Below are 26260 nucleotides of genomic sequence, written 5' to 3'. Positions count from 1 at the left end.
GATACGCCCAACTTCTCAGCACACTCTCACTGTGGATTCTTTTTTTTTTTTTTTTAAAGATTTTATTTATTTATTTGACAGACAGAGATCACAAGTAGGCAGAGAGGCAGGCAGAGAGGCAGGCAGAGAGAGAGGAGGAAGCAGGCTCCCTGCAGAGCAGAGAGTCCGGTGCGGGGCTGGATCCCAGGACCCTGAGATCATGACCTGAGCCGAAGGCAGAGGCTTTTAACCCACTGAGCCACCCAGGCGCCCCCCCCCCCCTTTTTAAAGAACTTATTTATTTATTTATTTGACAGAGAGAGAGAGAGAGAGAGAGAGAGAGAGACACACACACACACACACATACACACACACACACAGAGAGGGAACACAAGCAGGGGGAGTGGGAGAGGGAGAAGCAGGCTTCCTGTCAAGCAGGGAGCCCAATGTGGGGCTCAATCCTGGAATCATGATCTGAGTAGAAGGCAGACACCTAAGGACTGAGCAGGCGCCCCACTTTGGACTCTTATGTCACTGTTCTCTCTAGCCTTATTATCCATCTACTCCTCTCAGTCCCTACTGCTATTGCTATAGTTAAGTCCTCATTGTGGCATCTCACTTTGGTTTTGATGAGCATTTTCTTAATGGTCAATGATATTTAATATATTTTCATGTACTGATGGTCATTTTTGTATACTTTCTAGAGAAACATTTACCGAATTCCACAGGTACATGTTCAAGAGAAATGAAAGCATATGTCCAAACAGAAAACCTATGCCCAAGTGTTTGTTGCCCTTTTAAAAAAACTGGGGTTTTTATACTCTGAATATCAAACCTTATTGGATATATGATTTGCAAAAATTTTCTCCTGTTTTGTGCATTGTCTTTTCAGTTTCTTGATGATGTCCTTTGAAGCATAAAAGTGCTTAATATTGATGATGTCCAGTTTATCTGTTTCTTCTTTTCTTGTGCTTTTGGTGGCATACTTAAGAAATCATTTGCCTCATCCAAGGTCACAAAGATTTATGCCTGTTTTCTTCTAAGAGATTTAAAGCTTAGCTATTATATTTAGGTCTTTGACCCATTTTATATTAATTTTTGTGTATGGTGTGAGGTAGGGAACCAAATTATTATTATTATTATTATTATTTTGCATATGGCTCTGCAGTCATCCCTGTCATCTGCTGAAGAGATTATTCTTTCCCCTCTCAATTGAGTTACTTTGGCATCTTTCCCAAAAATCAATTGACTATACGAATGTGAGGGTTTATTTCTGAACTCTGTGATATTCTATTGATCTATGTCTGTCCTCATGCCAGTATCATACTGTTGATTACCATAGCTTTGTAATAAATGTTGAAGTGTGAGTCCTCCAAATTTATTCTTTCTGTTTAAAAAGTTCACGCCTGTATTCATTTTCATTTCATTTTCTTAATTTCTGCAAAGAAGTCAGCTGGGATTTTTATATTCAATCTGCAGATCAATACTGGAGAGTATTGCTGTCTTAATATTAAGATTTCTAATCCATGAATATGATAAGTCTTTTCACTTATTGGGGTTTTCTTTCTTTCAAAAATTATTTGTAGTTTTTGGAGTATGAGCTTTGTACTTTTGTTAAATTTATCCCTAAGTACTCTATTCCTTTCCATGCTATTCTAAATGGAACTGTTGATTTCATTTTTTTGTTTGTTTGTTCATTGTGACTGTAAAGAAATATAGCTGATTTTTATATATTGACCTTTTATTCTTCAGCCTTGCTGAACTCATTTCTTAGTTCTAATAGTTTTTTACTGGATACCTTACAGTCTTCTATACATAAAATTATGTCTTTAATGAACACAGGTAGTTTTACTTCTTTCTTCCCAATCTTGATGTCTTTTATTTGTTTTTATCTAATTGCCTTGGCTAGGCCCCCCTGTACAATGTTGAAATGATTAAATAGAAATGGCGAGAATGGGGCGCCTGGGTGGCTCAGTGGGTTAAGCCGCTGCCTTCGGCTCAGGTCATGATCCCAGGTCCTGGGTTCAAGCCCTGCATAGGGCTTTCTGCTCAGCAGGGAGCCTGCTTCCTCCTCTCTCTCTGCCTGCCTCTCTGCCTACTTGTGATTTCTCTCTGTCAAATAAATAAATAAAATCTTTAAAAAAAAAAAAAAGAAATGGCGAGAATGTCTTGTTCCTGATCTTAGGGGGAAAGCATTCAGGTTTTCACCATTAAATACACTAGGTGTGGATTTCTTCTTTTTTTTAAGTATAGTTGACACAGAGTGTTACATTAATTTCAGGTGTACAAAACAGTGATTTGATAGGTTTATATATTATGCTATGTCCACTACTAGTGTTGGTAGAGGTGTGGGTTTTTTGAAGATGGTTTTTTTTAGGTTGAGGAAGTTTCTATTTCTAATGTGTTGAGTGTTTTATCAGAAAGGGGTGTTGAATTCTGTCAAATGTCTTTTCTGTATCAGTTGAGATGATCATGTGGTCTTTGTTTTTTATTCTATTGATGTGGTAATTTACATTATTTTTCAGATATTATATAAAACTTGCATTCCTGGGTAAATGTAAATAAATATTTCTTAGATTGAATACATGATTGAGTAAATTATCTAAGGACTGGGTAAAAATTAATTCAATAAAAGATCAGAGAAACAAGACTAGAAAATAATTTCCATTTTAAAATAGTAACTACTCAGGAATCATGGAAACTTTGGAGGTACAGTTGTTATTGTGAAAAGATTAAAAAATATTTTAAGACTATAGAGTAATATGCTTTACCACTCTTTGAATCCTCTACTTTTCCTTTAAAGTCTGGAACTAGATCTTCATAATATTCTGGATTTAACAAAATTTAATAACCTATCGCAAATATCCCTACTCTATAAAAATTACTATAATGCTTTCCTCATAGATTTGCTCAATCTTTTCTGTTTTTATCTCCCTCCCTCCCTATCTCTCTCTCTCTCTCATACACATAGCCTTTCCAAGTATTGTCCTAAATAAGAGTATCACTGATATCTATCCTTCTTGGATATTTTTAAGTACTTACCCCAAAATGGTATCAATTGGGAGTATAGTGATACTTCTGATCTTCTAATCAGCTTCCACCCTTACTGCTGTTAAAGAGAAAAGATTTTCATAGGCATCCATAAGGACAGAAAAACTTACTTTTAATTATGACCCCAAGAATGATCAATATCTCAATTAACAAGGACAAGAGCTTCATCTTCTCCTGAGCAGATCCTCCTCACTGTAACACAGGCAGAACTAGGTGGCTGGCCCACAAGCTTCCTCTTTTCAGGTCTGTGGGGGGGGGGGTGTCAGGATTTGGTTGCTAAGCAACCATTTCCTTACTCTTGGACCAATGAGCTGCCAGGAAGTTCCTTTCAACTGCAATGAAGGTGGCTGCTGAAGAGAGCAGGGTATAGGGAGGGAATCGTATCTATCCTGCTACTCCTCTGGTAAGAGATAAGCAGTAGCTTTGAGATAAGAGTTGGTCTCTGAAAGGAAAGAAGAAACCAGAAGTCCAATTCGTACATGTCCACAATAATGTTCAAATAATAGAGTTGCTAGAAGTTCTTATTTGTATTTTACCTTCAGCAGTGCAAACTGCACTTAAATGAAAACACAATTAAGTATATAAGCCGCTGACCTTACATCATCCTTTACTCTAAATTCTGAAGGCTATAGTGGACAAGAAACATAAGGACCAAGTCTGCTTTGGTCCCCATGTGGGTGAAAATCTTTATCCTCTGTTTGAATAAGGAACTGTTGAGGTTTTACTGGGACAAAGGCAAACAAATCCTGGTGATCAATGACTTTTTTTTGTTGTTATTGTTCAATGACTTTTTTTTTTCAATGACTTAAAAAAAAAAAGGCATTTCATTACACTTTCATTAAAAGGTATTTAAAAACACCTTCTTCACTATCTTTAATAATACGGGCATTTCACAAGTGGGTACCCTCAAGGCTAGGATCAGAAATGAAAATTAATATTTAGGTAAAAGCACAGAAATATTAAGACTATCTAAGGAATGGAGTTAGCTGAGAAAATTATGCCAAAAATATGTTACACATTTACAGTGTATACAGGTAATTCAGAAAGAGACACACTTATTGCCTTGAATTTCCAGGTTTACTCCCTTTGTAAATTAGTTTTCCCTTGCTTTAATCTCTGTCTTCCTCTTATAAGTACACCTGTGATTACATTTATGGTCAACCATGATGATATAGGATAATCTTCCTATCTCATGATCCTCAATCATATCTGCAAAGTCCCTTCTGCCAAATGAGGTAATATTCATAGGTTCCAGGGACTAGATCCTGGAAATTGTTGGGATCATTATTCAGAACTCTCCCTAGAATGTTTTCCTTTCACCAAGGGAGTTCAAGATGGGATTTTCCCAATTTCTGTACTTTTAAAAAGTACCTAAACATAATTTAATTAAACTCTTAAATATCATCTCTTAAGCATTCTCCAAATCATCTTTTTTTTCATTCCCCATTTGGATCCAGATTTATTAGCATCTTTTAGCAGATGATTTTGCCTCATACTTTTACTGAAACTGAACTCACTGGACCTATCTTCCCTCTACTTTTTATTTAAAATTTTTTTGAATCCTCATTCTTTTTCTAATTCGTCACAAAAGATGAAATGCACTTTCTGTATTCTATTTTTGATTCTATCTACATTTACTCTATCCTACTCTGATATTTCTAAATTTGTCCTTCTCTCTTTCTTTTTTTTGTTTTAATCTTTTGTTACCAAAATTCTTAATTTAAACACTTCTCATTTCATATCTCAGAAATATTTTACCTTGGTTCTGGTATGCTTTCAATTACTATCTCCTCTAATTATTCTTTAGCCTCTAAACATGTAAAAAAAAAAAAAAAGTCCACAATCACTACTTCTTGTTTCTCTCACTTCTTTTTCAATTGTTTTTATTTTCACTGATTTACATAGACTACAAATCCAATGATCTTTTCTCAGTTTTCATCATATTTGATCTCTGTGAGGTATCTGACATTTCTGACCACAAACATCTTCTTGAGAATATACTATTGGTTTCTCTTAAAACTGAATTTCAATTATTTTTCTACTTTCTTGAACACAATTTCTCAGTCATTCCATCACTCCCTCAGTCATTCATTCATTTGTTGAGTAGCTACTGTATGCTAAGGATGAATGGTGGTAACTCTCTTTCAGGCATTTGTTAATTTCATTTACTTCCTCTCTTAGTCTTTACATTAATTTTATGCCTTGTCCAATGTAACCCCTTTTGGTCTCACATGCTCTCCCTCAGTTTTATCAACATCTCTGTAGGAATAATGCTCATTTAAAGTTTTTCTCATTCAATAATTTTTATTGAGAGCCTATTATGTGTCAGGCGTTGTACTATTCTCTGTGGGTAGTGGACATATTTCCTGTCCTTAGAGAGTCTGTAAGTCCACAGTGAAAAATAAATATTAATGAAAGAATCACTAAAATAAAAGTATAATTACAAAGTGTAAATAATGCTTCATAGGAAAATAAATTAGCACTGAGGGCATATAAAAGAAAACTGTGGGTAGAGGTCAGTGGGATCAGAGTTAGGGAGGGCTCTGCCAGGGAACGATTTTTAACCTCAACTCTGAAGAATAAGAAAGGGTCCACTATGCAAATTGTGTCTTAGGCATAGTGGCAAACAAGTGAAAAGACCACATGGTGTGCATAAGATGTGTTCAAGTAATTGAAAAACTCTATGGTTGGTATGACTGGAACCAGAGATTGAGTGGTAGTGGTGGAGCAGAACTGGTAGGCGATGGGCACTCTCCATTCTTAATGATTTAGTTTTTGTTAAGACTGTAGTAGTCAGCTTGGGCTGCCATAATAAAATGCCATAGATTGGATGGCTTAAACAAAAGAATTTTTAAAAAAGATTTTATTTATTTATTTGACAGAGAAAGAGAGAGAGTACAAGCAGAGAGTGACAGGCAGAGGGAGAAGAAGAAGGCTTCCATCTGAGCAACGAGGCTGTTCCAGGGCTCTATCTGAGGACTCTGGGATAATGACCTGAGCTGAAGGCAGACACTTAACTGACTGAGCCATCCAGACACCCCAACTGAATTTTCTTCCCACAATTCTGAGGACTAGAAGTCCATGATCAGGATGCTAGCAGTGTCTGGTTATGGCAAAGGCTCTTTTCCTATGTTAAGTGAGAAAGATAGCCACTTTCTCACTGTGCCTTCCCACAGCAGGTGTGAGGGGTAGGTGTAGAAGGAAGGTGAAGAGATATATATTTATCTACCTCTTCTTATAAGGCCACAGTCCTACTGGATTAGGGTCCCACCCTTGTGACCTCATTTAACCTTAAGTACCTCCTAAAGACCTAATCTCCAGATATAATCCCACAGTCAACTAAGGTTTCAATATATGAATTTTGGGGGAATACAATTCAATCCAAAGCAAAGAGCACCAGAAAGTCATTGAACAATTTATGCCAGTGAGGGGACATGATCACATCTGACAAGGTAATTCCAGATGCAGGGCAGAGAATGGATATAAGAGGGGCAAAAGAAGACATGGGGGCAAATGAGGAAGCTTTTTTAAAGAATGCAGTTAATTTCTTAACTGAGTTTACTGCAGTGCCATTGGAAAGGAGAGCAATAAAAGAGTGATATAAGAGATAAAATTGAGATGATATAACAATTCATTTGAAATGAAAATGAAGTTATAAGATGTATCAGAGATGGTATTTAGGGTTGCTGATTGCTCAAGTGAAAGGGTGATGAAGCCATTCAAAGAGACAGGGGACCCTGGGAGAAATCTAAGTGTGGAGGAAAGATCATGAGTTCAGTGTGGTACATGATACATTTTAAGTACTTTTGAGACATTAAATATTAATATTTAATACTCCTGTATGATAATGGTATTTTGTCAGAATAATTAATACTTAATGCTGAAACAAATACCCTCTAAATACCAATGCCTTAATATAATAAAGGTTTCGAGTTTATATCATAGCCTGATGTGATACTCCTTGGATCACTGAGATATTCCTTCAAGCAGTGACTCAGGGATCCAAGCTCCTTCCTTCTTGAGATGCTGCTTCTGAGACCACCATGGAAAGAAAAGAGAGAATATGGATGAGTGTACAGAGGATTTGATGGGTAGGCCTGGAAGTGGCATACATCACTCTTGCTTTATAACCCACCCAGGATGCAGTCACTTGTCCTAACTTCAAGGAACACTGGGAAATACAGTCTTCCTAGGGGTCAAGAGAGAGAAAATTGTATTAGTGAACATTGCTGCCACATTTACTAGGTGTTAGTCACTTCATGTGTTATTTAACTCATTTCATCCTCACACCAATCAAGGTAGATACTAAATTATCATATCCACATAATAAAAAAAGCAATCTGTAGAGACTGAGTAACTTGCCAAGGGTCACATACTCAATAACGGTGAATTCAGATTTGAATCAAGATGGTCTAGTTTCAGGTGCTTTTGAAACAGTACATAACACTGCCTCTTAAAGTTGATATTCAATATATGGTAGCATGTATAGGTCAAAAGTTCAAGAAGAAATTTCTGCTGAAGATAATAACTTTGGGAGTCATTGATGTAACTCAGGGTTTCCCAATTTTGGCAGTGTTGAAATTTTGGGTCAGATGATTCTTTGTTGTGGGGTTGTCCCATGCAGTTTAGGATGGTTAGCAGCATCCATGACTTCTGCCCACTAGATGCCAGTAGCACTCTATTCCCAGTTGGGACAACCAAAAATGTCTCCAGACACTGCCAATGTCCCCTGCAGTGCAGAACCACCCCTGGCTGAGAATCACTGTTACACCTGAACCATGAGTGCAGATGAAGTTATTCGAAGAAAAAGTATAAAGTGAAAAGATACAAAGGGCTAACTAAGTCTTAATGAACTCCAAAATGTAATGGCTGAAAATGAAGATGGGCCAGTAAAGGAAACTGAGAAGAAATGGCCGTATAGGAGGACTCTCGAAAGGGTGAGAAAAATTGAAGGAAAAGAATGCTGCAGGGAGGAATATGAGGTTGAGTGTTAAATGCTGCTGAGAGATCGTGTAAGAGAAAGATTGAAAAATGTCCATTAAATAGCACATGAAGGTCATTGGCCACCTTAATAGGAGCTATTTCAGTTGGTTAATAAGGTAGAAACAAGAAAAAAGTGGACTGAAAAGCAGAAAGTGGGAAGTAAGGAAACTGACACAGCAGATACCAACAACCTTTTGAAAATGAAGGAGAAGCAGTAGCTGGAGGGTGTTGTGGGATTATAGGAGGAATTTTTTGTTTTGTTTTATTTTGTTTTTAATATGGAAGAGACTTGAGAAAGTTTGAAAGTTGATGTATGGTTCTAGTTCCTTAAGTTGACATGAAACAAAGAATAATCAGTATCATAGTGTTAGGTTCCTAAGAAAACACCGGTGGACTCTGGGTTGGAAATAGCCTCCGTCTTATAACAAAAGGGATAGTGTCCAGTCTGATGCACTTTCCTGCAGACACTTTACATGTAGCATTTCTAAATAAGAACTTAATATATTTCTCACAAAATCTGCAACTACTCCTGGATTGCCTATTATTATTAATACTGCTATTCTCCTCTTAACTATTCCATGAAACTCTTCTTTCTGTTCCTCATCCTGTTCCCCAAATCTATTCCATTACTAAATTTTATTGATTCTACTTTTGTAATGTGTCTCGAATCAGAGCTTTTTACTTCCACTGTCAAAAAATAAGTGCATATTTTTATTACTAGCCCAAGTGTCACTTCCTTCTTGAAGACTTCGTTATTTTTCCCAGCCAAATTCACAGCATTAAAAGAAAAACAGGGGCGCCTGGGTGGCTCAGTGGGTTAAGCCGCTGCCTTCGGCTCAGGTCATGATCTCAGGGTCCTGGGATCGAGTCCCGCGTCGGGCTCTCTGCTCAGCAGGGAGCCTGCTTCCCTTCCTCTCTCTCTGTCTGCCTCTCTGCCTACTTGTGATCTCTGTCTGTCAAATAAATAAATAAAATCTTTAAAAAAAAAAAGATTAAAAAAAAAAAGAAAAGAAAAACAGAAGCATAGACAATGTTAAAATAAAAATTATTACCTTACTATGTCATGAATCATAGTCATGAGTGTCCTGTTACTGAAAACATTTTTCTTTCTTTCTTTTTTTTTTACAAACCTTAATAAGACCTTCCTCTTTTTTCCTCTTATTATTAAAAAATGTGTTGCAAATATTAGTTCTTACACACCTGGCTTAAGTACTACACAGATAACATGGCAACTCCAAACGTCAGATAAATGTCGTTTCACTACATCCACCAAATCAGCCTTGTAAATGGTCTGATATTTAGAAATGCAATACATTTGGGGGAGGGAGTTGTCAAACTTCCTTTAAATTCTAGGTCACCGGGGCGCCTGGGTGGCTCAGTGGGTTGGGCTGCTGCCTTCGGCTCAGGTCATGATCTCGGGGTCCTGGGATCGAATCCCGCATCGGGCTCTCCGCTCGGCAGGGAGCCTGCTTCCCTCTCTCTCTCTCTCTCTGCCTGCCTCTCCGTCTACTTGTGATCTCTCTCTGTCAAATAAATTAAAAAAAAAAAAAATTCTAGGTCACCCTACTCTTGTGGTGGACTCTATCCGAACTGGATTTTCAGAACACCAACAGATTAGTATTACCCAGAATCAAGCCAGCGCTTTAACCCAGTGCCTTGAGTTGAAGCGATTGGAGGAAAAAAAGGTAAGATGACTTGGCTCTGGTTGACACCCACTTGAATTTGCTTTAAGTTTTTGTTTCCAATATAACATTTTGGTTGCCCACTACTAAGTTCCTAAAACCCTGGTTTAGTCCAGTCTATCTTTGCTCGTTCTAAACTTCACCACACTCCAGCGAAGACTGTAATTTTTACTACAAGGTTGAGGAGCTGATTGTATGGTGCGGAAGTATTTCCCAATCCTCTCACTTCTTCGGGTTATATTTACTCACCAAGAGAAAAGCTTCAGATTATCTGATAAAATCCATCCAGAGGGTCAGTTGGAGTAAACGTGGACATTCGCGTTGACTGAAATCTCCTTCCACTTTCACATCCTCCAGCTCCAGAGGCAGCTTTCTCCCGTGACTTTCCAGATACCTAGCGCACCTGGCCCCATAGGCCACGCCCTCAGGTTCTCAAGCGCTGAGAAGCAGGGGGAAGCTCCCGCAACCTCACGCTCCTCCCAGGCGTCCGCTCCACGCCCCGCCCCCCCTAACGCGAGGCCATCTCCAGCCCCCTCGCGCCCTTGCTCCGCCCCCTCCAGCTCCCCAACGTCCTCGGCGTCTGGCCCGAGCCTGCGCCTGCGCGTGCGCCCTGGGGCCGAAGTAGGGGCGCGCGGTGACTGGAATGCGGAGAGCGGCGGACGTTGCAGCCAATGGGAGGCGCCGCTGGCTAGCGGCTGGGAGGCGGGGCCTGCGCGGGTGTTAGGTTAGCGCGAGGCGTGACCTAGTTGACAGGCTCTGAGGTGCTGCTGTGGCGGCGGCCGCGGGGCTGAGGCGGGTGGGAACCGAAGCCGAGCGCGGGCTGAGAGAAGACGGCGGCGATTGGCGAGTGGCGCGGGACCCGGAGCCTCTTGCACTTTTTTTCCTTCCGAGTGCCCCCTCCCACCCCTCCCACTCCACACACACCCTGTTTGCCCGTGAGCCTGGGGAACTTGCAGCTTAAAGCCAGCCACCCCCACGGCAACATGTACCCCAGCAACAAGAAGAAAAAGGTGTGGAGAGAGGAGAAAGGTAACTGGCCCGTCGAGTCCTGGGGGTGCGGGGGGTGGGGGTCGGGTGGGGGGGGGGGTCAGGGCTGTGTGTGCCGCGGCGCCCTCCGCCCGAGCTCCCGCCTCGCGCCAGCCGGCCGGTGCCGCCTCCCTCGCGAGTCCGTGTGTACACAGGCGCACACGCGCGCACACACCAGCGTGCACGCGCCGCCCCCGGGCACCTGCAGCTCGCGCACGTGTGGGCGCACGCCCCTCTGCTGCCTGCCGCGCCCGGTCACCTTCTCCCCATGCGGGGCTGCCTTAGCCTGGCTGGTGGCTTGGATCGCCGCGCGTCAGTTCTCGGGTGCGGCACAACTTGTCCAGGTCCCCCACCCTCTCCCCGGACCCCATCTGGGACTTTCGGACTCCCGGCCAGGTTGTCCCAGGGACACGTGCCCGCCGGCGGGCACACGGGCTGCAGCTGCGCCTCCGCGCCAAGCTGACCCTCATCGGTTCACTCCTCCCCTCTGTCCCCCACCCCCCAGCTGGCAGAGTGTCCGCACCTTCCGGCGTTTACCCCTTCTCTAGGCCCCTTCTGCGCCGCAGTGTGACTTTTGAAACCTGGAACTCTAAGGGAAACTGAAAACGGGCGTCTTTTCCGTGAGGATAAATGCTTTCAGCGAAGTCTGAATGGGCTTTTCTCTGCAGTGTGTTTCTGTGTATTTCATGCCCTTTTGTAACCAGAAGTTGCTCAGTGTAGGATTGTGAAGCTGATATTACTCTCTGTGAATGCATCTACCCCTGAAATTTGTGCATATTAAAGGTTATCCAGATCAGCTAGATTGACGGTGGCACTGATTCCTGTAAGAAGACACAGAAGTGTACCATCCAGTCCTGTCCCCACACCCCTTTTTCTCTGGCATTATAGTTAGATAATATCCCGACATAAAACTTTAGTCTCTGGCGTTTTTTCTTTCATTCTTTTCACACTTTTCTGTTCTTTAGTTTTTTACAGAAGTGTAGCAGATACTTGTATTGCTACTGCTAACATAGACTAAACTTGTGTATCCAGAGTGAAATCAGGTGAGGGTAGTGCAGATCTCTCCGAAGTACCTATTTTCTTCATATTAGAAGGATAATGGGGTGACTAGGTTGAGAGTTGATTTCCTTGATAATAGCTCTTTAAAACCTGTAGATTATTTTCGCAAGTCCTGGCCTTTATAAACACTAAGGCCAAACAGTGGACATAAGAAAGAATATATGTGGAAAATAATCCTTTATATAGGGCCCACTTCAATGCAGAAGGAAAGAGATGGAGAGGGGATTTTATTTTTTCAAATGATCTCCTGGGAAGATCTAAAATGGCTTTTAAAATATTGAAAGATTAGGTTGTATGTCATTTAATTATGTCTTAATGATTATGGGCTTATATCGAACTAAAAATTCTGTTGAGAATAATAGCCTGGTATATATAAAGTAGTGTCAAATAATCTTTGTTTTTGCAGTGTCAGTTACTTAAGTTTCAGCACATTTCCAATTTTTTTTCCAACAATTTTCCTTGTAAGCATTGAAAGATCCTCTGCCCATTTTTCTTGATGGTCTTGAAATGTTAGTTTTGTATTGATAATAAGGCAAAATAATGGAAATCAAGATTGTTTTCAATATCTGATTCACTGATGAAATTATGGTAATTGCTTAAGAAGTATTTTTCTGTCATAATGTTCCTAAAGTGACAATGTTATAATGGTCCTTCATTTAACATCTACACATTTGGACTGTGGCAAGCAGGCATTTTAGAATCTTTAATGTCTTAAGTTTTTGATATTTTGCTTCTAACAATAGGGGAAAACATAACCAAATTAAATTTTTTCAAGTAAAGAAGCAAGTGCACAATTAAAGAGGGTATTTAACAAATTAAATATGTCTTGTCTAAAACTAACCTTATTTTTGCATGGAGTTTAATGGTTAAGGAAAAACTTAAACTGTGATTTGAAGACTTTAGTGTATGTCTCAGTGTATCAGGATATCTATTTTTGAATATTTAATATTTAAAAGTATGTATTGTACCATCAAGAGAGAACTAAGGATTTCTAATATAGTGGTTAGTATTAAAGAAGCTAATGGGATGCATGACCTTTTTTCTTTCATTGCACTGGTGAGGATTTTATTGTATTTTTGCAGCTGTTACTTAAGTCTGAAGGAAGGCTTATCCTCCTCATTGAAATGACTGGCATTCTGTAAGCACACTTTATCTCAGTATGCCATCTAATAGTAGGTCTGTCTACTTATATGCTTGGTTCATAGAGCAGATTCATTCTAAAGGGGAAGCATTTTTTCAGGAAAAGTTTTGTGTAATGCCAAAGAAACTGTATAGATGTTTGTGGTCCTTAGTATGTTTCCATTGTTTGAACAAGTAACAAAGGACTTAAGTCCACATATGTTAAATGAACATTATTAATGTATTATTTTGAGCCCTAATTTAAAACCACTTAATGTGTATTATAATTTCAAGTACTGGAACGTAAATCACCTCTCTGTTTTACCTTATTTTCTTATTATTGATCTTGTTTCTTTTCTAAGTGTCCATACTTAATGTTTCTATAAATACAAAGGCCAGGTTGCATTTCTATATTTCCTTCTGACATTTACTAAAACGACAAGTTGCTTCATAATATCTTTCAACCTAATTACTGATCTTGCAGTATGTCTATATTAGTGATCTGAACTCTTGTAAATAGTGCTTTGGAAAGTGCTAGTCATCCCTTTTCCTCCTTTGTATGAGTATTCCAAATTTACCATTTCCTTCAAGCTTCCTGTTCTATCAGGACCCCCTCCTCCTATGTTAAATACATGACATTTCCTTTTAATTCATTGAGAAAATGTATGTCATATAACATGAACAGCCCTAGCATTTTCCTCTGTCCATTTCTTTATACGTCCTTTGTCCTTTCAGCCTTATTCTTACCTTAATGGAAGCACTTTTCTTTCTTTTTTCCTTCCTTCCTTTTTTTTTTTTTTTTTTTTTTGCTATCATTTATTCCCTTTTGGATATATTTAGTTTGTCAATGTCTTTAGGTTCCCCTCCTCAGCCTATAATGATACTTGAGTCTCTAACATAAAATACCCTTCTTTCCAAAGGGCTTCATCCTGGAGTTGCTGTTCTCACTTCTTTTCCTCAGTTTCCTTGTAGTCGTTCTGGATCTCAACTGTACTCTAGTGAAACTAATGTTTCTAAATCCACTCAGTAGTAACAGTGATGGTACCAATATAAAAAGAGTTACTATTTGAGTCCTGTTTGTGTGCATAGCACTATTCTAAGTACAACAGTCTCCCCTCATTTATGGGGATAGGTTCCAAGGCCCCCAGTGGATGCTTAAGACTGTGTATAGTACTGAACACTATATATGCTGTTTTTTTCCTTCTTTTTTTTTTTTTTTAAATATTTTTTATTTATTTGTCAGAGAGAGAGGAGAGCGAGCGAGCACAGGCAGACAGAATGGCAGGCAGAGGCAGAGGGAGAAGCAGGCTCCCCGCCAAGCAAGGAGCCCGATGTGGGACTCGATCCCAGGACGCTGGGATCATGACCTGAGCCGAAGGCAGCTGCTTAACCAACTGAGCCACCCAGGCGTCCCTGTTTTTTTCCTTCTGTGTGTGTATGTATGTATACACATATACCTATGATAAAGTTCAATTTATAAATTAGGCACAGTAACGTATTAACAGTAACTAATAATGAAACAGAATAATAATGACTATATACTGTAATAAAAGTTATGTGAATGTGGCATCAGAATATTTTATTGTACTGTAATCATCCTTTTTGTGATGATGTGAGATGATAAAACGCCTGTGTGATGAGATGAAGTGAGGTGAATGACATGACATCATGTTAGGTTACTACTGACTCTGTGACATTATGCCAAAGAGAGGATTATCTTCTTCCCACCTGCAGTTGACTATGGGTAACTACAACTATGGAAAGCAGAACTGCAGATAAGGGTGACTACTGTATCTTACATGGGTTATCTCATTTAATTTTCACAACAGTTCTGTGAGGTAGTATACTGTAGGGTCAAGAGCTTTGAAGATTTGTCTGATTTGAATCTTACTTGTATTGTTTACTAGCTGTAGAACATTAGGTATGTTACACAACCTCTCTGGCTTAATTGCTTCATCTATAAATTGTGTATAATACCTACCTCAGAAAAACTGAGACATTAAGAGATTAGGTAACCCAAGATCACATAGATTTGCATGGTTGGGGATTAGAATCCAGACAGCTCTGTTAACCACTTTGCTTGCTTTTCAGTGCTGTTGGTGATCCAGTTGATAAAACCAGTGGCTTATTAATTTTTATTCTTCCTGATCTTTCTATAGCAGTTGACAGTATTTCCCTTCTTCTACTTATTTTATTTTATATTTTAAGTTCAATTAACATATAGTGTATTATTTCAGTTTCAGTGATTCATCAGTCTTATATAAGACCCAGTGCTCCTTATATCACTTGCCTTCCTTAATGTCCATCGCCCAGTTATCCCATCCCCCCAATCCCCATCTTACTAAAATTCTTCTGTCTGCTGGTTTCTACATCATTGGCACTTTGATTCACCTTATACCTCCAGTGACATCTAAGTCTTATTTCATTTTCCCCCTCTTTGTGTCTACCCCTTAATTTTTTTTTTTTTTTGAGGTTTGATCATATCCCTTACCTTTTCCTGTGAACTTCCTTTAGGACCAGAAGTTTCAGTTGTAATTTCCAAAATCTCCAGGCTAGCTAGATCTCTTTCCTGATTTCCAGATTCTTGGAATTCAGCTTGGATTTCAGTACAGTGTTAACCCTTGAGTACTGTAGTATTGTGATTTGATTATATTACATTTGGTTAAAATACTTTATTATTATTATTACTTCCTAATGTGGCTGAAGAAAAGCCAGTTCTAGGAGCAGGGAAAAATGTTGGCTTCCCATTTCCTGTTCTATTGTACTTAAATTAATACATTCTGCAGTTTATTTCTGAAAAGAATCTTTTTTTTTTTTTTAAAGATTTTATTTATTTATTTGACAGAGAGAGGCACAGCGAGGAGGGGAGGGAGCACAAGCAGGGGCAATGGGAGAGAGAGAAGATGTAGGTCTTCATCCCAGGACCTTGGGGTCATGACCTGAAGGGAAGGCAGACGCTTAATGACTGAGCCACCTAGGCGCCCCTGGAAAGAATCTTTGAAAGTGATTATTTTATGAGGGTTAGATACCTACAACTAGGTACTCTCCTTAAATCCATTCATTTTTGTACTGTGCTTAAAGACAGTTGGAGAGAGAACAACTGTCATTCTCTTTACATTGTGGAGACCTTTGGTAAAGTATATGATACATGACAGCTGACATAACAGAAACACATCACCTCTTCTCAGGAGCTTATCCTGTGAAGGTAGTACATTGTAGTGACTAATAATATAGGTTATAGTTTTTGACTTCTGGAGATATCTGACTGGATTTTAATGGAAAGCTTTCTTGCTTTGGACAGCTATTGAACTTTGATGTGTTTCATTTCCCTATCTACAAAATAAGAATAATAATACAATTAATTTTGCTGAGTTGTTGGAAAGATGATTTCCATGAAATTTTATGTGTGAAGTATCTAGCACTTATAAAGGACTTATTCTTAATTCTAAGATCCATTTTTATAATATTTTTATATTGTCATTCTAAGATGCATTTTTAAAGATATTTTAATCTTATCAAGATGTATATTAAAAGTAGTCTTTAGTTACCTCCACAAAGATATTATTAAATCGAAAGTGCCCTTTTATTGTTGATGGCATTTCGAATTAAGGGAATGCTGTGGTGATTGTCTTTCTTGTGCTCTTAGCATTTATACATACCTGTTTTAGGATTTTGTATTTTATTTATGTAGCTATTATTTTGTATAGTATCCATTCCTCTTTTGTCTTGTGAACTCCTCAAGGTTAAGGATCACCTTTGCACCTGCAGTGTATAAACATATTACTTGGCATATAATAGACTGATAATATATGTTGATTTAAAGAGCTCATTTATTTCTTGGGCTATCATAAGAGTCTTCCTCATCAGGCTCTGCCCCATCCCCCATTGTAAAAATGGTATTAACTTGACCCTTTATAACATTCAGATAGGGAGTCATTAGATTTTCATTCTGATGTTTTTCAAGCCCAACCAGTTCTTTGGTTTGTTTACATGATTAATAGCTAAATTATAAAATAATTCCTGAACTTAAAAGTTAAATACAAATGGAGATTCTGCTTTTATTTTGCAAGAACGTTTACTGAAGATGACCTTAGAGGAGAGACGCAAAGAATACATAAGGGACTATGTTCCCCTGAACACCATCCTATCCTGGAAGGAGGAGATGAAGGGCAAGAGCCAAAGTGATGGTAAGTTTCTCAGAACAATTTTTCAGGTAGATACTGTTCCCATTTATTTATGACTTCTGCAGGACAACTATTGATAGAAATGAATGACTGGCATTCAGTAAAGAGATGATATTTTTGCTATTTGAAGTAATTGCTTGGTTGTCATTTATTTGTTTTTAAGTCTATTGTGTGTTATTTAAACTTAGGAAATTGTATTAACATAATTCATGTTATGATATAGTGGTCCACATTTATATTACGACACTTAAAAAAAAACTATTCTGCAGTTGTTCTTGGAGCAAATAATATTAAGGATTTGGTGCTTTGGTGATGTGGCCCTTTGAGTTTGTTTTGATTAGGTTTATTTATTTCTTCAAGTTTCTTCAAGTTATTTTAAGGATTGGATACAGTTGGAAGTATACTAGGAAGAATAGAGAAAAACTAACATTTCCCATAGTTTTAGAGAAGAATATATATTTTGTATGGTGTGGTAATATATTTGCATGTAAAGTATTTGACAAAATTTACTCTCAAAGTCTTTATGATTTAATAAGAGTCTAGATTGAGTGAAGATATGTGTTAGCATATAAATAAAATTTTAAGTATTGAAAAGGTACATGGAAAAATTCTAAAAAAAGATTTATTATTATTTTTAATTTATTTTTATTACTTATTTTATTTATTACTATTATGCTTACCTCTGAATTAGCACTCATTGGTGTTAATGGTCTGGATGTAAAGCTTAGAAGAAATAGGGTGCTTTTTAGGATACTTAACAAGTGAGAAAGAGAGGTAACTTTATGAAAGGGGCTTGGAATGTACTATTTTCACAGGTTCTGGTCTTAGATTGATGGAACTATGCAAGATACTATGGGTTCAGAACAAGAAAATTAATATGGAATTTCTGTGGACAAATCTGTGAGAAACAGCAGTCCAGTTAGTCTTTGGTGTCTGTGAAGAGAATACACATTTATTTATCTGAGTGTTTGTATTTTAGACAGAATTTTTATTTTTTTGGTGCTCTGCTTGAAAACATGTTCTAAGGGGGTCATTGGACTATCTCATTGGGACATGCACATATAACATCTTTGCCCAGGGCTTTTAGTAAATGCAAGCTGTTTTCTAACAGTCTAATGAAGACCTCATTCATTGAAAGAAAAGGTAGTGCTATGTAATGAAAAATGAATGAAAATGAATGTGAAAAGAATGTAGAACTAGAGAGCAAAAGGATGGAATTTGGGCCTTGATTGGTCTAAGACCGTGTGCCTTTTTCATGTTTGGGTCTCAGTTATTTCTTCTTTTTTAATAAGACACTGGGTATCAAATACTCTGGCACCATTTTTTATGGCTAGTAAATCTCTCTTTTTCCAGTACTTCATTCATCTGATTTTCTTCTTAGTTGCTGTTTGAACTGGTTACTTTTCTAAGGATGCCATACTTGATGTTCTTTTAAAGCAATTTTTGCCTCTCAGAAAGAGGTAGATTCCTGTTGCTGTCAAAACAATTGACAAAGCAGTAGAGATACCCAGGTTGTAGTGCCCTATGTTGGTCTGCTCACCTCTGCATAAAGGCTTGTCCTTTATGTTGGCTGCTTCTATTTGAATATACACATAACAGTGTAGGGTTGAACTGGGTTGTCCCGAGAACTCACAGTTGGGTGTTTTCAGAGATATAACACACCAAGATACATTCCCTAAATCAGAAAAATACATTGAATAACACCTGCCATTGTTATTCCCTAACAGGATACTGTGTATTTACCCCTGTCTCCCAGTATGAATTTTATAATTGGTTACAACTGCTCTGTATTTCACTTTTTTCCTTCATGCTTTTTTGAACTGAAAATTTTTCATGGGAAGTAAGGTGATATGATCAAAATTGTTTTTCTTTTGAACACTGTTTTATTCTGTCTAATGTTACATGCTCCCCTGTTGTGACCTGGAAATTAGTGGCTAGCTTCTTTTTTCATGAAAGAAGATGCATCATCTGACAAGTAATATCTATTTATTACTTTATATAATATATATCTTTCAAAAGTGCTTTCTTTCAGTGTTACCTATCCAGTGTGCAGTTAAAGGGAGTTTTAGTATTTTAACAGTTTGAAAGATTCTTTGAGAATATAAATTTAAAAAATAATAAAGGACAACTGTAGTTTGTATTTTATTTTGACATGTTTAAGCTGCTGCTCATAAGTGTATATGTATCTAAGTAGGTTTGGATTTTTATAATATCTATTTTTTAGGTGTTAGATTTCAAGCTAAGTTTTAAAAGACGTCTATAATTCTTTGTCCTATGGTTTCTGATTTGTAGGACATGAACAGTATTTATTGGGCTTGCACAATATACCAATTTCAAGTGTTGTCATTTATTACTTACACTTTTATAGAGGGACATTTTGGCCTTGATATCCTGGATTACATGGAAAGTTCTCAAGCAATTGTTTTTAATTTTTTTCTTACTTTGCTCAGTTTTGCTTTACGTTAATTAAATGCTTTTTGTTATTATGTTGTAGTAGAAAGTTGAACAAGCTAGGGAGTAGTTGAATGTGTTTGTCATAATTTTGATTTTAAGGCCTTCTAAAATAGGAAACCCAGAATTGCCAGCTGTAAAATCATTGTTTCTGCAGAAAGGAGGAAGTAGGGAGATGATTACCAAAACAAACAAATAACAAAAAACCTCCCCTAAAACCTGCTTTCTTATTGTTCATGTTCATATTTGTTAACTGCTCTTGGCAAATCTCTAAAATTATGTGCTTCCACTTACTTAATAATTATTTCATTTGTCAGTTGCTTTATTGAAGGGAATTTTAAAATGCTTGCCTCTTATACTGTGTCTCAACACCTGCAATAGTGCCTCATGGGTAGGTGAGCACAATTAATATGTTAAATAAGAACGCCTCAGAGGTTAACCATCTATGAAGGAGAATTCTCTATTTTTTTTTCAAACTTTAAAACGAGTATTTAAAAACGCATATAAAAATAGAGTAACATAATGAATCTTTATACGCCAGTCACCCTGTTTCAACGGTAAAGACATGGCCAGTTTTATTTCATTTTTCCCAAATTGTTTTGAAGCAATTCCTGTCTGTCGTAACAATTTTATCTGTAAATATATGTGTGCATGTATCTCTAAAATATAGGGACACATTTTTTGTTTTTTGCTATAACCACAATACTCTCATCACGCTAAATTAATAAATTTTAAAGTAATTAAATATCCAGTTAGTATTAAAAATTTTTACAATTGTCTCATAAAGGATTTTGCTTTTTTTAATACAGGTTTGCTTGAGTTAAGATCTAAACAGGGTCCACATTTGCGTTTAGTATATTTCTAAGTCTCTTTTAATGTATAGTTCCTTTTCCCTCTATCTTCCCTCCTACCCCCTGTAATTTATTTGATAAATAATGCAGGTTATTTGTCTTACAGAATTTTTCGCATTTTGGATTTTGCTGACTGCATCTTTGTAGTGTCACTTAACATGTTCTTCTGTCCACTGTGCTACTTATGAGCTGGAAGTTAAATCCAGAGGTTTGATCAGACTTGGGTTTAATTTTTTTTAAAGACTACTTCAGAGATTATTATACCTCCTTTTTAAAAAAATATTTTATTTATTTCACCGAGAAAGAGGGCACAAGCAGGGGGAGCAGCAAGCAGAGGGCGAGGGAGAAGCAGCAGGCAGAGAGAGAGGCACCAAGCAGGAAGCCCAACGTGGGGCTCGATCCCAGGACTTTGGGATCATGACCTTTGCTGAAGGCAGATGCTTTACTAACTGGCATGCAGCCTCCCCTGTTACACCTTCTTTTGCATAATTTTACAAGGCGCATAATGTTTGGTTACCTCTCTGTGTGTTGATAAGCCTGATCACTAGATTCAAGTATTGCCAGCCTAATCTATCCATTGTAAAGTTCCATATCAACTTTTCACCTAATGATTTTCACAGCCATTGATGATCATTGCTTCGATCCATTATTTTATTAGAGGTCGCAAAAGAGTCTTATTCTGATTTGATCATTCCTTCTTCATTTATTATTTGGACTGCTATAAAGAACTTTCTCCTATCAATTTTTTTTGTTTCCATGGAATACAGTTTATACAGAAAGGCAGAATAGATGCTAGAATCCCTTTTATTTACCAGTTTTTAAATTGAGTTGGTTTCTTGAAATCTTCCAAAGTTAATCAAAGCATTCTTTCTTCTTAATTTTTTAAATTTATTTTAGAGAGAGTGTGTGAGAGTGAGCAGCGGGAGGGATCGAGGGAGAGGGAAAGAGAGAATCTTGAGTGGACTCCATGTTGAGTGTGACGCCTAATGCAGGGCTGGATCTCATGATCCTCAGATAATGACTTGAGCCGAAATCGAGTTGGGTGCTCAGGGCACCTGGGTGGCTCAGTTGGTTAAGCAACTGCTTTCAACAGGTCATGATCCCGGAGTCCTGGGATTGAGTCCCACATCAGGCCCCCAGCTCCACAGGTAGTCTGCTTCTCCCTCTGATCTTGTCTAATGTTCTCTCTCACTCTCTCTCTCTCAAATAAATAAATAAAATCTTAAAAAAAAAAAAGAGTTGGACGCTCAATGGACTGAGCCTTCCAGAATCCCTTCATTTTAATTTTTGGCTGTCATTTTGCATCTCTCTCTCTCTCTCTCCCTGCCACCTATGTATATATTAAGTGGGAGTACCCAATGGTTAATAGTCTACAAAGGATGTGCATGTAAATTGTATCAGATAAAAAGATACAATTACTAAATTGTCTTAGGGTGTAGTAGAAAAGCAAATATAGATACATAGATACATGGATGGATGGATGGATATGATAGAAAAATGACATTGTTTTCTTTGTAGGGATGAAGTTCTCAGGTTTAATTTGTATGTGTTCTGTTCTCCTTTGCTACTTCCAAGTTAAAATTCTTCTAAAACACCACTGAAAGAAGCATTGTTGTTATTTTCTTTGGATGGAGCAAAGGATTGGCAAAAACTCTGCTATGTTTATGCTAATTTTGTCTTACTAGTTAGTACAGGGAAAACAGCTACAGCTGTAAGTTTAGATGTTTGAGTCATTACTGTTAATGTTTACGTGGAACAGCAAAGGAGGAAAAATATAAAATATGAAGATGTGTTAGATGAAAAATATATAATTATTTTACTCAGGTATGACAAATTTTTAAAATGAGTCATTCAGGAGGAAACTTCATATTTCTTATCTCAGTATATTTCATATCTTATATACCAATCTGATTTATAGTCATTTGAAAACACCTAACTAGAAATGGTCTGAACTGTGAAGTCTTTGTGTGAATCTCCATTTTTTGAGGTATATAGAAATATCTTGAGGTTGTGGGTTGACTAGAGGCATGTGTGTAATCTTTCTTTCATATTAAAAATACTAGCATTATTAGCTTAGAAGTTCAACCTTAGTTGCTCTCATTTTCATTAGAACTAATTTTTTGGGGGGCCTGGGTGGCTCAGTCATTAAGCGTCTGCCTTCAGTGGCTCAGGTCATGATCCTAGGGTGCTGGGATTGAGCCCCACATCAGGCTCCCTGCTTGGCCAGAAGCCTGCTTCTCTCTCTCACACTCCCCCTGCTTATACTCCCTCCCTTGCTGTGTCTCTCTCTGTCAAATAAATAAAATCTTGAGGGGTAAAAAAAAAAAAAAGAACTAATTTCTTCTGTTAAATGATTTCCATAAGAGGTAATGGCTGACCAAAAAAATAAAAGTTAAGTCCAAACTCCTCAATCTCTCAGTCACTGAGATCTTATTTCATTGTGGGTATTGAATTTCGTTGGAATTTACCAGTGTACCATGTTGACTATTGATATTTAGAAATAATTTTTAAAAAGGTGTGTCTTAATATTTTGATCTTGGTCAAATATTCAAATATTCATTTCAAATATTCAAATATATTCAGATATTCAAACGCTTGGTCCAGTATTTTTATCCTTAGTAAATTTACAATAACTTTTTTCAATGTTAATATTTTTATTAACCACTAGAAATGAGGAAATAATAATATAATTACTTATGTTACTGTAATTTACATGAAGAGGGGTGAGGGACCATAAGGGTAGAAGGAATTAAAAAAAAAAAGTGAGTATGATGAGGTGGGCGCTGCCCAGATTTTTAAATGATGTTAACAACTTTATTTGATTAAATATTTGATGTTATTAGTTGGAAGAGCACAATTTAAAATGACTAAAGAATTAGGAAAATGGCATTTAAAACAGGATAGAGTTTAGGAGGGATACAAATATTGGAAAGGAATATTTCCTGTTTAATTTTTTGATACTGATTCCTTTTTATATTCAGTTTAAACACTATGCTTTAAAAGTAAAATGATATGAAGGATCATTTCATTTTTTGAGAGAGTGTGTGTGCACGGGCAGGGGGAGGGGCAGAAGGGGAGAGAGAGAAAATCTCAAGCAGTCTTCGGGCTCAGCAAGGAGCCAGACACAGGACTTGATCTCAGGATCCTGAGATCATGACCTGAGTGGCAATCAAGAGTTAGATGCTTAACTGACTGAGCCACCCAGGCACCCTTAGATAGAGATCTTTTATTTTGAGTGGGTGGTGATTTTTCCCCCTTTAATATGATCTTCAAATAAATTTAATTTAAAAAACCAGAAATTGGACGCCAGGGTGGCTCAGTCGATAAGTGTCTGCCTTCAGCTCAGGTCATAATCCCAGGGTCCTGGGTTTGAGCCTTGCATTGGGCTCCCTGCTAGGCAGGGGGCCTGCTTTCTGTTTGTGCTCCCTCTCTCGCTATGTCTCTTCCTGTCAAATAAATAAATACAATCTTTAAAAAAATAAAGAACCAGAAACCTATTTTTGCCTCAGGCAACAAAGACCAGTCTGGCTTATACTTCAAACAATTATTTGTGACGCTTCCATTACCAACAAAGATGTTGCAAAAGTAGAATTTAATTAGAAACAGACATTTTTCACTTTACAATTCAAAGTAAGGACTACTATAAAGACTAAAATTCTAAAATGTACTAAACTTTATGGTTTGGCCCCTCTCTTCTTTTGGCTCTTTATTATACCACTCCTTTTCTTGGTCTCTGCCTTTGGCCACACTATCCGTTTTTGTTTCTTGAATGTACTGTGCTCCCTCCCACTTTCACTACTGGGTCTTTACCTGTATTTATCCCCGCCCCACAGCCCGTTACCACTTCTCTCACCTTAATTTTTCTCAGCTTTTATTTCTCACCTTGAAACCCTTCTATTATTATTTTTTGGAGTCTTCCCTGAGCCCTTATTCTGGAATAGTTTCCTTTACTATAAGATACTTTCATAGTGCTATGTTCCTTTTCATAGAACATTTACATTACTTTGTTTTTATGTAGTCAATCATAGGATTATCTTTATTAGGTTATCTCTCTGTATGTGACTGTAATTACTAGGGAAATAGGGATGATGTCTTCACTCCCCTTAATGTCTCTGGCATCTGTGATAGTACTTGCTGTATAGTAGATATTCAGTAAATACGTGTTGTGTGAATTGACTAAATTAGAAACTACTTGCCTGGTGGTATTTTCATGTATTATTTCCTTTCTCTTACCTTTTTTCTTTTTTGCTTTGTTGTAAAGATTCTTGTGGGAATGATGGGCTTAGAAATTAAGCCAGATGCTTTTTAATGTAGGTAACATATGCGTTTAGATCTCTGTAATATAAGGTTGGTTTTACTAAGTTTTAAAAGTTAGTCCACTGATATATTTGAATAAAGTTTTTATTGAACTTTTACATAGATATTTAACTAGTTGAGGCAAGGATGGGAATTCATGTGTATTCATCAGTATTGCATGTTTATAATACTTAGTAACTAAATGTCATCATTTCAGTTTCTATGAGTTTAAGTGTTAAAAGAGCCTGGGGCGCCGGGGGGCACTGTCAGTTAAGCCACTAACTCTTGGTTTGAGCATAGTTTAGGTCGTGGTATCAGGATCATGAGATTGAGCCCTGCCCTGGGCTCTGTGCTGAGTGCAGAGTCTGCTTAAGTTTCTCTCTCTCTCTCCCTCTGCACCTGCCTCATGCTCCCTCTCTTTCTGTCAAATAAATCTTTAAACAGATGTTTTTAAAACGTCAGAAGAGCTTATGTTAAATGGGCATAAAACATAGACACTAAGCTTACTGTATAGTAATAATTTAAAATGTAAAAAAAACTTTAAAATATTGCCATTCTAAATGCATTTACTTTGGCATTATTGATTCTTGATATGTAAAGCAACTCTAAGAAATTATGTTAATATTATACCCCATTTAAGCCCTTCAGTGAGTTAGTTGTTTTGCTTCAGAAAGAACTTGGCTACAGACAAGTAGTTTGGTCCCCTGTAAGAGAATTAGGCTAAACAATGTCTAAGAATTTTGAGAACAACGGCCTTCATTGTAATAATGTATGAAAACATTAAAAATTTTTGTGATGATATTCTGTGTGATGGTGTAAGCACTGTTTTAGTCAGACATTTGTCAAATAAGGTTAATTTCTAAAATGGAGAGGAAAAAATATGAAGTTGCTTAGGGATTCATGATTCACTACTTTTATTTCACTTTTGGTCCTTTTACCTACTTCCCAAGATTGTTTTAACAAAAGTATATTTTGTTGTGCATTGGTGTGTATACCACTACGTGCTATATGAATTGTTCTTGTATTTAAGCTTTTTAAAAAACTAATACAGAACTAAAGCCCTTTTTTTTGAGGGGGGGGAGTATATATAATGACTTGGTGTTGAGACCGCAAGATGAAAAGTTCCATATATTAGGTGAATTAGGAAACAGATTTTACTTAAATACTTTTTGGTCAGTTCAGATGGGTACCTTGAGATGAGTTATAGAATAGATTGGTGGTAGCCAAAGCCAACATTTTCCTTTCATTTTCTTATTTTTTCTCCCTCTGATTATTTTTCAACATGAAAGAGTCTTTATAAAGTCATAGTCTTCTTTTTTGAAATAGTTACTGGTTTTCCATGTAAGTATTTAAAACACAGATTTAAATACCATTTACGGTTTTAACTAAACCTTTGGTTTAGAACCACACTGAAGATTACTGATGAAACAGGAATCAAAATATTGTTCAATAACAACCCCCCCCAGATATATAACAAAATACAGATCAGCAACAAAATACAGTTTGACAGTAGTCTATATGCCTGACCATATTGATGGTGGGGCAAAAGATAATGTGCCTTTCAAGGTTTGTATTACTG

The 26260-nt window shown here is 37.4% G+C and overlaps 2 protein-coding genes across 3 annotated transcripts in view; one reads left to right on the top strand and one right to left on the bottom strand.

The window, feature by feature from the left end:
* The window catches only part of SEL1L2 (SEL1L2 adaptor subunit of ERAD E3 ligase), a 109399-nt gene extending 106129 nt beyond the window's left edge, over positions 1 to 3270 (bottom strand). For both annotated transcript variants that reach the window (XM_047745559.1, XM_047745560.1), the window contains exon 1: positions 3141 to 3270. In XM_047745559.1, the coding sequence (XP_047601515.1) occupies positions 3141 to 3198 (58 nt within the window). In that variant the 5' untranslated portion in view covers positions 3199 to 3270. The remainder of the gene's footprint in view (positions 1 to 3140) is intronic.
* Positions 3271 to 10420: 7150 nt separating this feature from the next.
* The window catches only part of MACROD2 (mono-ADP ribosylhydrolase 2), a 2010404-nt gene continuing 1994564 nt past the window's right edge, over positions 10421 to 26260 (top strand). Inside the window, exons 1-2 of the mRNA XM_047744583.1 lie at positions 10421 to 10724; positions 16970 to 17086. Of these exons, the coding sequence (XP_047600539.1) occupies positions 10679 to 10724; positions 16970 to 17086 (163 nt within the window). The 5' untranslated portion in view covers positions 10421 to 10678. The remainder of the gene's footprint in view (positions 10725 to 16969; positions 17087 to 26260) is intronic.

This window comes from Lutra lutra, chromosome 9 (assembly GCF_902655055.1).
Source record: "Lutra lutra chromosome 9, mLutLut1.2, whole genome shotgun sequence".
Classification (NCBI taxonomy): Eukaryota; Metazoa; Chordata; class Mammalia; order Carnivora; family Mustelidae; genus Lutra; species Lutra lutra.
Note: the sequence above shows the minus strand (reverse complement) of the source record. Positions and strands in the feature narration are given on the sequence as shown.